The sequence below is a fragment of the Cavia porcellus genome, unplaced genomic scaffold, assembly GCF_034190915.1.
Source record: "Cavia porcellus strain 051 isolate PalLab524CR breed Dunkin Hartley unplaced genomic scaffold, mCavPor4.1 scaffold_20, whole genome shotgun sequence".
In the NCBI taxonomy this organism is placed as follows: Eukaryota; Metazoa; Chordata; class Mammalia; order Rodentia; family Caviidae; genus Cavia; species Cavia porcellus.
The window spans coordinates 27,814,304-27,826,405 of NW_026947503.1; the positions used below are offsets into that span (position 1 = coordinate 27,814,304).

Consider the following 12,102-nt stretch of genomic DNA (forward strand, 5'->3'; position numbering starts at 1 on the left):
GTGTTCGCACCTTCAGGGTCCATGAATAGAATGAAAAGAGGGCAGGAGTAGCAGAAAAAGGAGCAGGACCCACAGCCCTCTTCCAACCCAGAAGCCACAAGTTGTCTGATTGGCCTTTTCCCTGCCAGCCCAAGCTTCGCTGAAAAAGCAGGACCACACTGCGGGGAACCGGCTCAGGTTTGTTCTGGCAAGGCCTGCATGGCTTCTTTGGAGCCTCTCTGCGGGTGACCCCGGAGTGGGGGTGGCAACTGACTCCCCTGCGGAAGTCTGTTAAGAGTTGAATTCGTGAATTCAAGAAACTATACTTTTTGCTTCCAAGATCAGGGGCGCCCAAGGAACGCGAACAAGTGGGAGCACGCAGGAAGCCACGGCCTTCGGTCAACCTTAGCCTCACGTCCCCTCTCAGGGCCGCCCAACGCGCCACGCCAACCCCTGCTCTAGCCCCCGCCTCCGTTCCTGGAGGAGGCGTGACCGACGCGTGCCGCCATCTTGTTCGTCTCTCTAGGCGCTCTGTTTACTACTCTATGGTCGCCCGCTCCCGCCCCGCCCCTCCCCAGTCATTGTCTGGAGGAGCAGCCGCGGCCGCAGCGCCTTCTCTTTATAAACCTGCAGTGCCCGGATGTGAATGGATTACAATGTATCTTTCAGGGAAACCTATTATTATCAATGTGACTCCACGGGGGAGTCAATGGTGATGATGATGATGAGGAGGAGGATGATGATGAGACACCTCTAAACTTGGAACAAGTTTAAGACTTTATAAGAGGAGAAGAAAAAAAAACCAACCAACAAGATTTGTTTGAGGAACAATTATAACTATCCTGTGTTGATATTTTTTATAAACAATAAGAAAAAGTTGTTGGATTTTTTTAATGATTTCTTTTTTGGGGGAGGGAATTTTGTTGCAGTTTTATGGTGGAAAATGCAAAAACCAGACCCATGTGCATAATCTTGTAATCTGTGGATCTCCCTGGCGCAGGACTGAGTACCACTTTAAATACTTTTTTGGGGGATACATATTATGAGATATTAAGTACTTGCAGAAGATTTTTTTTGTCTCTTTTTAAAGTCTCTTTCCTTGGAATATTGTGAGAATATTTGTGGCCATTTAAGGTAACGTTATAATTTGCTGTAAGAGTAAACTGTTTGTAATTGAATTGATTTTATTTTTTTTAAATGTCGATCCCGATGTTTTATTAAAACAAAAGGAACAGCCTATTAAATAATTGCCACTGGGTAAAAGTGTGTGCATGCATTTTGTGTATGTACTCGCACATCTAGCAGTACAGTACTTGGGTTGCAGAATGTGTTTAACACACATTGAAATAGCGTATGTTGCATATATTGGGTAAAGCACGCTTGTTATTACGAAAAGATAGAATTACGAAGCTTAATTTTTATCCTAAAAAATGTTGTGAAAAAGTATGTTTTAAGAACATGCAGGGCCTACAATAGTAAATGTTGAATAAAAAACTTAAAAGAGTACTGGCTAACGCGCAGTTAGAGTGCATGGGAGCTGAAGTGTAAAAACAAAACAACGTCCACCCCCCAAAATTGCCTTTTTTTTTTTTTTTTTAGCGAAGTTTAGAGCTATACTCTTCTTTGACTTAAAAGGAGGGGGAAGAAAGTATGCAATTCGGATTTCATCCTCCACGCAAAACTACCCAAAACGCAAATTTCCCCAGCAAAATGTGGCTTAGTTTATGTATGGAAAAGAAAAACATTATTCCTCTTGGCAAAGTCTTTTTGCATCACGTGTATTTGCAGCCTAGTATAAACTTGCTTTGCCGTGTGTGGATGTGTGAGAGGAACGCGAGTAAGAAAGAAGTGAGAGGGGTTGTAAACTCGAATCAATTTCAAAGTGCCTCGGATGGATGAAACGGGCAAAAAACTGAACTGTTCGGGCTTCAGATTGTAACTGACGATCTGAGAGGGGAAAATGAGGTGCTCGATGAATTTTCGTTCGCATTATAATAATAATTATATATATATATATATTTGCAAGGCGGGGGAGGCGTTGAGGTTTTTCTTCTCCTGGGGGGGAATGGGGGGCAGGATGCATCCCAGCAGCCCGACCCGGAGGGAGCCTGGTCTGCCCGCCGGAGCCCCCCCACCCATTTCTTTGCTGAACTTGCAATTCCGTGCGCCTCGGCGAGCTCCCCCTCCCCCCTTCCCTCGTCCCCTCCCCTCCCCGGAGAAGAGAGTTGGTGTTAAGAGTCAGGGATCTTGGCTGTGTGTCTGCGGAGCTGGAGTGACGGCGGCGGCGGCCGGGAAGCAGCGGGCGCGGGCGCGGGCGCCGGAGGAGGAGGAGGAGGAGGAGGAGGAGGAGGAGGAGGAGGAGGAGGAGGAGGTGGAGGAGGAGGAGGAGGAGGTGGTGGTGGCGGTGGAAGCAGTGGTTAGACATGAACGCCGCCTGGGCGCCGGCGGTGCACCGGGAGCCCCTTCTCGCGCGCGGGCGGTAGGTACCGGCGCCGGCGGCCCGGCGGGCGGATGCGCAGCGCAGCGCCGCGCGGGTCGGGCTGGAGCTCGGCGGCCCCGCACGCGGCCCCGCGCCTCCCGCCCCGGCCGGCTGGGCGCTCGCTCGCTCGCTCGCTCGCAGACGGAGACACCCTGTCCCCTCCCGCGCCTCTTCCCTCCCCTGCGCCCCCCCGCCCCTCCCCAGCAGTGCCCACTCGGAGGGACCGAGGACTTTGCCAAGGGCCTGACTTTAATTTTTACAACCCTTTCTTTTACAAATTAGGGTGCTGGACCATTCCAGGACCGAGCTCCAACTCCGCGCCCCCTCCCTCCGCAGCCCGTGTCACCCCTCCCCCCTTGGACGTGTTTGCACTCCAGAGACGCTCATCTTTAATTTCTTTATAGCGACTTTGAAATGCAGAGGGGAGTGGTGTGTGAATGTGTGAGTGTGAGTGAGTGTGTGTGTGTGTGTGTGGTGTGTGAGGGGGTGGAGGGTGGGGTGGGGGGAAAGTTGAGACCGGATCGTTCTGAGTAGTTTCTCTTTTTCTCTGTGATCCATTCATTTCTCGCTCTACCTCCTGTTGCATAAAATGATGCGCTGAAGAGCGGCTCCCCCCCTTCCGGATTTGGTTTTATAGTGGATGTAACCAGTTTGATCGTCTCTTTGGAAATACAATACTACCCCCCAGTTTTGGTTTTTTTTTTTTTTTTTTTTTTTTTTTTTTTTTTTTTGCTATTGCTGCTATTCCATTTTAAAAACAAAACAAAACAAAACCCAACAAAAACTCTCCCATCCCTCCCTCCTTTCCACCTTAATCCCACCCGCTCCCACATCCCCACCCCCAACCCCCCCAGTCTCCAAAAATCCGATTGTGTTTTCTCCAAGGATTGGGGCTGGATTTTCTGATTGCGGTTATTTCCATGTTTCTAGGTTTGTGTGATTTTGCTAAAATGCATCACCAACAGCGAATGGCTGCCTTAGGGACGGACAAAGAGCTGAGTGATTTACTGGATTTCAGTGCGGTAAGAAAGAACGGTGGAAACTAACAACAGCTGTGAAAAAAACCAAAAAAACCCCCAAAAAACAGAAACCCCAAACACTTCTGCTAGAAACCAATAGTAATCGAAAGGACAGGAGTGAATTTTAATTGGCCCAGACCTTGGTAAATATGAAGGTCTTTTTGACAAGTTTTAAACTCGTTTTGGGGTGTGATGGAAGATTCAGGCTTTTTTTTCAGAGTCTAATTACTTGCCTTGAATTCTTAACCCACTAGTTACCCACTATAATGGAAACTCACCCCTGTGGAAAGGAAAAAACAGACCCCTAAAACTGTAAGTCACCCCTAAAACTTGGCCATGTCTGAACATAAGAGTACTAATACTTGGCATACTCTGCTTCATCTTATTTATTGTTTGCTGGAAATGAAAATAGAAAATAGGAGGCCCAGTTGTGTCTCTAAAGTTTCACACTGATGATGCTGTGAACTGACAGGACCTGTAATCCTCCTCCTTACCTCTTTTCCTGGGTTTCTGAAAACTCCTCTCTGTATGCTGAGCATACATTTTTTAGAACCCTTTGGACTATTTTTGTAAATTTCGTAGTCCTGAGATCAGCACAAAGAGGAACTTAACACTTGTGGAGTTTTACGGCTGTAATCAGTCCTTCTCCATCCCCTCCGCTTCCATTTCATACACCAAGTTCCAAACATGTCAGAGAGTGGATTCATTTTTAATGTCAGATGAGTTGGGTATAAGATGCATTTGTAAAGCAAAATATTGAGAATCCAGAAAACACACAAATAAAATCCACACTGCCTAAGTGGGCTCTTTCATGCTGCTGCTGCCGCCACCGCTGCCGCCACCGCTGCTCCTCTTCTAGATCTCCTTTTGGAGAAATGGCTTTCGGAAGTTTTGCCAGGAAACGTAGCTGTAGGCAGCTTTGCAGCCTCTTTTCTGCTTGCTGCACTTTCTCCATTCGTTCCTTTGCTTTTTGCAGGCTCTGACTCAGGGAAGGTGTGCAATATCCACTAGATACGTGGAAAGAGGGAAACCAATTAGGGTCGAAATAAATGCTGGAGAGAGAGGGAGTGAAAGAGTGAGAGTGAGAGAGACAGAGAGAGAGAAAGAGAGAGAGTCTTGCTTCCAGTTGCTCTCATGCTAGAGACGAAATGAGAATTTAGTGCAGGTGGCACTTTTTGTTTTATTTGGGTTCACATATGACAGGCAAATCCAAACGGGATGGAAATGGACATTGCCACACTTATGGCCAAGGTTTTCAATATAATACAAACAACTTTTTTCTTCTCCTTTGTCAAACTAGTGTTTACTAGAAAGGCTGTTGCCCTCCAACCTGAATCTTGATAACTCTGTGGGGACTCTGTTTGTGCAGAATCTAGTAATAACTGCTTGGCAATCTCAGGCACCCGAGGAAAAAGAAAGAGCTCTAGTGATGGGGGCTGGGGGGTTGTAATGTGCCTGTTTTAGTTTTAAGTTGGATGGTGATGTATTTTACTATATAAACCCTTAGCAGAAACTCTCAGTTATTTGGTAAGAGTGTGAAAATGCTTTGATGAACTCTGAAGGCACAAGTGTCTTCTTTTCAACTGTAATATTTCTTTGTTTCTTTTAGATGTTTTCACCTCCTGTGAGCAGTGGGAAAAATGGACCAACTTCTTTGGCGAGTGGACATTTTACTGGCTCAAGTATGTAAATTCTTTTTTATTTAGTGTTAAATATTCTTGCCTGTTTATTTGCTCGTTCAGTGTTTTTGTCTCTGTTGGAAGTGTTACGAAAAATGTCACTGAATTTTAGACTAGGATGATATGGTGATCTTAGTGTCCATCAGCAGTGTAACTTGCACAAATGGTTATCTTTTGCAATTAAAAATAGACTTTTTTTAAACTGAGAAAACAGTCTCAAAATTCCATCACTTAATATAAGTCATTTTCTAACAGTTATAATCACACATGTGAAGATAAGACCAGTGTTGACATAGGAAATGAATTAATGTTCCTATTTGAAAATACAGAGGAAAAAAGTCTTAACTTGCATCAAAAGAGGGAATCTCTTGAATATAATATCAGTTATTAGTTACTTTGTACAATTAACCCTTTTTAAAAAAATAAGTGCTTAATTTTGGAGATGAATGCTGTGTAGGAAACTATTGTTGTAAATAGCCTTTTGCTAGTCTGAGAAGCTAAATACAAATTCATTTATGTTTAAAATTTCCTTTTTGATCCTTTAGCTGTTCCTTTTTACTCATTTACTTGTGTGATGAATTTTTTGCTATATTTAAAGTTGCAAATTTGGAAGGACTTTAATGTTTTGTAAATGAAAGATCTTTAGGTGATGTTTAAAAAAGGACCTGAGCGGTGTTCACAAAGGAGTCTGTGTATACAATGATTATTTGGCATCTAAGGAAGAGTTTTTAGTACAGGACTGTTGGAGTGTCTCTTATTGAAAGTGAAGGCTGAAAATATGATATTCATTTAAACCATTTTAGTTTGATGTTGTTCAATTAATTTTAAATAAAGAGGCATACATCCTTGCCTGCTATCCTTTAGGTGCAAGACTTACTCCATTTATGCCTGTTAAACAGCTGTGGTATTTTAGGAGTTCTTGCAGTAGTATAAAACAAACAGTACATTAGGCAGAATACTATTCTTCAGTCAGACTGGTAAATGTTGACATCTTTTAGCTGTGAGATGCCACTAGAATTATCTATCAACTATCAATATAAATTCACATCTTTTAGTTCTTATGTGGTATTATAGCTATGAAAGAAATCTGTTCACCTCAACGATTTGTATAATTGGTACATTTTAATAAAATTGATGGCTTTTAAAAGTTGCTCATTTCTAAGTAAGTTACTTTTATTGGTCCCCAGTAGTCTAAGCAATTTTTCTCTCAATACCTTGATTGAGAAAATATGAGATGCCTCCTGTCCTTATATTTTGGCACTTTTGGGGCTCCACATTGATTAAAAGTATTATTGCCTGTGTGTTTGGGCTTTACTTTCCTGGACCCTGGTTATAGTTTTCCATTAGGAACTTAACTTTTTGTTGTTTTATTAATAGTATATCTTTTCCATTTCTATCTGGAATTCTTTGTATAACTCTTATGACAGGGAATAGTGTGACTGTTTCAAGGAAAGATAGGTATAAGTGTTCTTATAGGCAAATTAGCTTTCCATGTTAGACCCTATCAGAACAGTAGCTATCTCTGATGGTAATTTTCTTCATGTTTTACTTAACAAATGTGCATTCAGTTTAAATCTGAAAATAGAAGTCAGGGAGGCTCAGAGATTGACTGCTTTCAAAGTCAGTGTAAAATATTTATTTGCACTATTATAAAAATGAAAATGTTTGAAATAACTAAAATGTGTTACTTTAGATATGATTTCATAAATTAATGGAAGTTAAATATATGAAATGTTAAACTGAAAAAAGACAACTGTATTTCTGGCCTATTTTCTCTGTTCACATTTAAAGTCCTTGCTATCATATTTAAGTGAGTGTTCAGTTGAATATATGTTAATACATTTTGGTAAGTAATCATATCAAAATTTACACAGTTTTTAAGACCTTAAAAAAATATATATATATATATATCTATCTATCCATGTATGCATAAACCTAGAGAAACTTCTTTCTTACTGGGCCATGTTATGATGTTTCTAATGAATATGCAGGGATTATTTTTAAAACGTTGAACTTTATTCCACTGGTGTGGTTTTTAGGACCAGATGCTTACTTGTAAGGGGGTAGAAAGTGTAGTGGCTGCTTTATTTTTGTCAGTCTGGTTGAAAATGCAGGATGCTCATTCAGTGGAGTATGATGTTGACTATAATGTATAGGACACAGATTGGACTGTTAGTTTTTCCGATCTATGAAGACATATCAGAACACAGTTCTAGTAGTGAAGAAAGTAGCTTATATTTTTACTCAATAAAAAACATAAATCTCTTCTAAAGCATAACAGATTAAAGCAGTCATGAAATCTGTGCTTAGTCCTTTAACTAGAAGAATGAAGTAGGAAACTTTGGGTAGAAAAATCATTCTTGAAAGTTACTTCAAGTTAATATCTATTGTCCTGAGTGGACTTAGATGTCACTTTTCATGGGTTGCTTTGAAACTTGGATCCCAGAGAAAAAGATCTGAACTATAAGTAAACTCTTCTTCCTATTTGAAAAATCAGCTGTATTTTTTTCTAGTGAGGCATAGTAATATTTTATGCTTGAAGTTCCCAATAGCTTTTGATTCCATTTTAATGCATGATGCTTCATCATGATTTGCAACGTGAGAATGAAAATAAAGTGTAGCCATATTCTCTTTAATCTTTGATTTCACAAACATGGTTTTTCCTACCACTTTAAGAAATGGTGAGGCTGCTAGAAGAATGGAATGTAACCTGAGCTACAGCCTGACATTCCCAGGGAGCATTTTTCACATGAAAGGCTTTTGTCAACCCAGGAAAGGACCAGCAGTTTTTGTTTGATGTTTGCAGGTGTTCAGCAGAAAGCAGTAAAACAATTCAGCCATGATGGTCCAGAGCCTCAGTGACAACACAGAATTGGTGGGCTCTGGAATTATTTTTAAGAAATAGTTATAACCTATATGATAATTTATACAAAGGGATTTAATATCCGTTGCATCATTGATCTTAAACTAAAAGCATCCAGATGCCTGGACTGGAAAAATTTTTCTCATTAAAAAGTTGAATGATAAAGTTCCTCAAAAGAAAAAAAAAGTGTTCCTTAAGGGACTATAATTTTTGCTGCATGGAGGCTTCATTTTCTAATATAATGTATATATATATATATATATATATAAATAACTTATTTGGTTATTTTTGAACCTTGTAATCGAAAGATGAGCATATTGGTGTTGGTGTCTTTTTAAAAATACTTTTAAAGTTGGATCATTAAAATTAGGTACAGTAAAGAACTTGTTGGATCAGCCCTAATCACATCGGGTACATGTACTTACAGTTAGTCGGTGATGGGCCCTACATCTTCCTGTCTTAGTTTAAGTTGAGCTTTCTTTCCTACAACTAGTTAGTTTTACTTAGGTGTTCAGCAGTTGTTAAAAATTGCCAAACAAATGCTATTTGAACAATTAAGAGGAGAGCAGTCAAACACACCAATATCTCTCTTGTGGGTCATTTTTGGAAGATGGAAACACTTCTTGGCATCCGTATAGATTAGTTAACCTGTATCTTCACGAATTAATTTCATTTTGTGTAAGTTTTTGAGTTCATGGTGATGCTGTGATCTCCCCTTGAAGGTACCTACTTGTCCAGGGTAGCTATTCACTACCATGTGTGTGCGTGTATGTGTGATGTTAGAAGAATCTTCCTATTGTAATGCAGCTCACAATGGTTGCGCAACTTTTTATAAAAAGCACAGTATTTAATAGATTTTGAAAAAGGGCAGTGATATCAAGGCCACTATGTTAGAATCAAGAATTTGGTGTCTGGAAATCCTCTAGAAATGTCCAGCTCAGTGCCTCAGTGCATAGCCAAAGAAACCGGAAGCCCAAGTTAGGATGCTTCTAAGTGATGCCTTTGTTATAGTAAGAAAATAAGTTGGTTTATTAATATTCTGAGGGCTTGCAAGTCTTTTATTGGGAAATCACATTGTTTTCACCACTATTTTTCTGTCATTTTGCTGGGTAATAGCTATTAAAACTTGTGTGCTGCTATTTGTGCCTGTAAGTGGTTCTCTATGTGCATGTGCCCTTTTAATGCTCTTTTCTGAAGTTTGGATCATCAGTTCTTCTCTCTTACTTAGTCTCCCTTGTGCCAGGTGGCAAGATGTTGGGTGGAATGATACAGTGTGAGCAAGCATGGTAGTGACAGAATTAAAGTATCTTAATGTACCAGGTGATATTCTCTGCACAGTGTATATATTCTATTTTTAATCCTCAAGAACTCTCTACAGTGCAGAAATTATCATGCCCACTTCTTGGATGAGGAGACTGAGATCAGAGAAGTTAAACAAGTTGCTCTCAAGGCAGCCAGTAATGAAATTAGGTTTTAACCTAGGCCCTGCCTAACCTGTAGTCATTAATTCTTTTCATTCACACAAACACACACATGTATACATGTACACTCACCCTGTGTACTTGTACGATACTTTTAGTTTTCATGAATATATAACTATAGAATATAAGATTGAGGCTTGACATGAAATGCTATCTCTGATCTTGCCTTAATACCCAAATAAACTTACTTTTCTAATATGATGAGCATCAGTGTGACTAAGTGTATCGTTTTCATATTTCTTTTTAAATTTTATTTATTTTGTGCTTTTTTTTCCCAAGGTAATATCTTGCTTTGTAGTTTAGTCTGACTTTGAACTGATTATGTAGTCCAGGCTGGTCTCAAACCTGCTGTGAGCGTCCTGCCTCAGCCTTCTAAGTGCTGGGATTATGTGTGTCCTACCATGCCTGTTATCATTCTTAAAAAAGAAATATAGTAGATGATCTTTTAAGTTCTTGTGCTCTAACTATACTGTAAATTGACAGTCTGGTGGCCTCAGTTAAGGGTGCCATAAAATATGTTATTTTCAATTATTTCTATAGGTAACCAAATCTGAAGTTGAAGTAACCCAATTCTGACCTATTGTATCTAAAATAAGGGTCTTCTATCTTAAGTATAAAACATATGCAGTTCATTGTTAGGTCTTTGAAACTGATTATTCAAGCACAATACTAAGTTTGTTCATTCAGATCAAATAGAATAAGTGACTTGCAAGTTTTGCTATGTCTGTTAACAGACATGTGCTTAAAATGTTGGTTTTCTACATTCAGAAGGAAAAGCACCTATTTGACATTGACTTAAGTAAATAAAATGCACTAAACAAGCATGGGGATCCAAGAACTATTGAGAATGAAATGCTTAACATTTTTGACAACATCAGCAAATTATCTTTACCCTACTATTGTAATGAGGAAATCACTTAAATAACAGATGAACAGCGAAGTCACATAAACATATATAATAGAACTGTGTAATGAAAGTTTATGCTGTTAATTGCTCGAATCTGTCTTAAATGCTTAGAATCATGGAGCAGTAAAGACTGTCATATAAACAGTTTTCTTTTGAGCTTAAAATTATTCCTTTTTGCTTTCATCTGCTATGATAAACAAAGTAATTTTGTAAGCTTTACAGATCAAACATTTACTACTAATGGTAAACTACATTTTATATTGGAAGTTTGCAGCCTCGTCCAAGGCATGGAGTTGAGTCCTGGTGGCCTCAGGCCTGTGATTTTCAATGTTTAGTATTATGATGCCATTTAGATCTGTTCCCATAAGCCAAGATAACAGATCTTAAGTTGCCTAATAAGGAACATGGTGTGTTTTGAAATGTTCTTCATTTTGTAAGTCTTGCACCAAATTGTTCTTGGCCAAACCTTTAAATCTATATGCATGTTGGTTAAATCAGATCTGGTATAGCTGTACCATCAAAATGAAACTAGGTAGGAGCAGAAAAATCTCCCTGTTCTTGGTTTTTGTATTTTATGAGCTATTTTTATGACCAGGTGTTCTTCCAAGTTAATTAGATAGTGCTAAGTATTACACAAGTAAAGCACGTTATAGGATTTTTTAAGAGTTATTTTTGTTACTGACTTAGTACTCTGAGTAAGATTTTCAAAATTGGCCAACACATTTATCAGCTTACATATAAGTTATTCATTTTGTAAATGTGTAGCCCACTTAGACTGAATGTAAGGTATAATACATGGGATTTACATGGGTTCTTTATAGCTATGTCACTGAATGCTTCTGAGACAAAAGAGAAGTAGCAATTTAGTCTTTCACGAAGATTGGCTAGCACTTTGTTATTTATGAGTTATTTATATATACAAATACATGTACAAACATATATTTATTTATATTAGACCCAGGAATGGTAAAAGTGTTGAAAAGGTTGTCATGTTTACTTTAATCTCAAAAAACAAATAAAGGCCCAGTTAATCAGCATATCAAATACCCAGGTGTGTTTAAAATCAGTTTATGTGGATGAATTTCAGGGCCATAAGAATTTTATTTAAAGGTGCAGCTACATGATTGTTCAAATGGATTCTTTTGTACTTCTGTGTGACAATTAACATGTAATGAATGACTTTCTAGAGTGCCATTGGTGGTAATTACTATATGTAGTTTATTAACTGCAATCCATTGTTGGATGTGCATGTATTGATTTGTTTTGCAAATAACCCCTCACATGTGGGGTAGTATTTTGTACATTACTTTTTTAAAGAAACTTTCACTTGCTGATGCTGATATTGCCTCTGAAAACTTTTAAGTTATAAATGATCGTGTACTGGGAGGCCTCTTTGAGCAGAATCATTTCATCAGCTTTTATACTATAACATTTTATGTTCAAATTCCCAGGGAATCCCAAAGAAATAACACTGTGCTTGTTTTTCAAGCAAATTGTGGAAATGTAGATTTATGAACATATTTGGAGCTATGGTATTATATTTTTTAGATAAAGAACCAGTGTTTGGGAGGATGAAATGTCCTTTCCTCAAATCATACAGTTGGTTGTGGCTATAATAGGACAAAAATACCCATGTCCTAACCCTCTGGTCAAAGAGCCCCTGCTGCTTTTAATTAAGGTTTGGACTCCATCCGT

General features: G+C 39.1%; 1 protein-coding gene across 7 annotated transcripts in view; it reads left to right on the forward strand.

Moving 5' to 3' along the window:
- Positions 1-616: 616 nt before the first annotated feature.
- Positions 617-12,102, forward strand: part of Tcf4 (transcription factor 4) — a 331,213-nt gene continuing 319,727 nt past the window's right edge. For 5 of the 7 annotated variants that reach the window (XM_063231575.1, XM_063231578.1, XM_063231577.1 and 2 more), the window contains exons 1-3: positions 2,319-2,458; positions 3,389-3,480; positions 5,087-5,159. In XM_063231575.1, coding sequence (XP_063087645.1) covers positions 3,409-3,480; positions 5,087-5,159 — 145 coding nt within the window. In that variant the 5' untranslated portion in view covers positions 2,319-2,458; positions 3,389-3,408. Of the gene's footprint in view, positions 1,114-2,317; positions 2,459-3,388; positions 3,481-5,086; positions 5,160-12,102 lie in introns of those variants that run through there. The other 2 variants (XM_063231576.1, XM_063231579.1) reach the window with 2 other exon arrangements.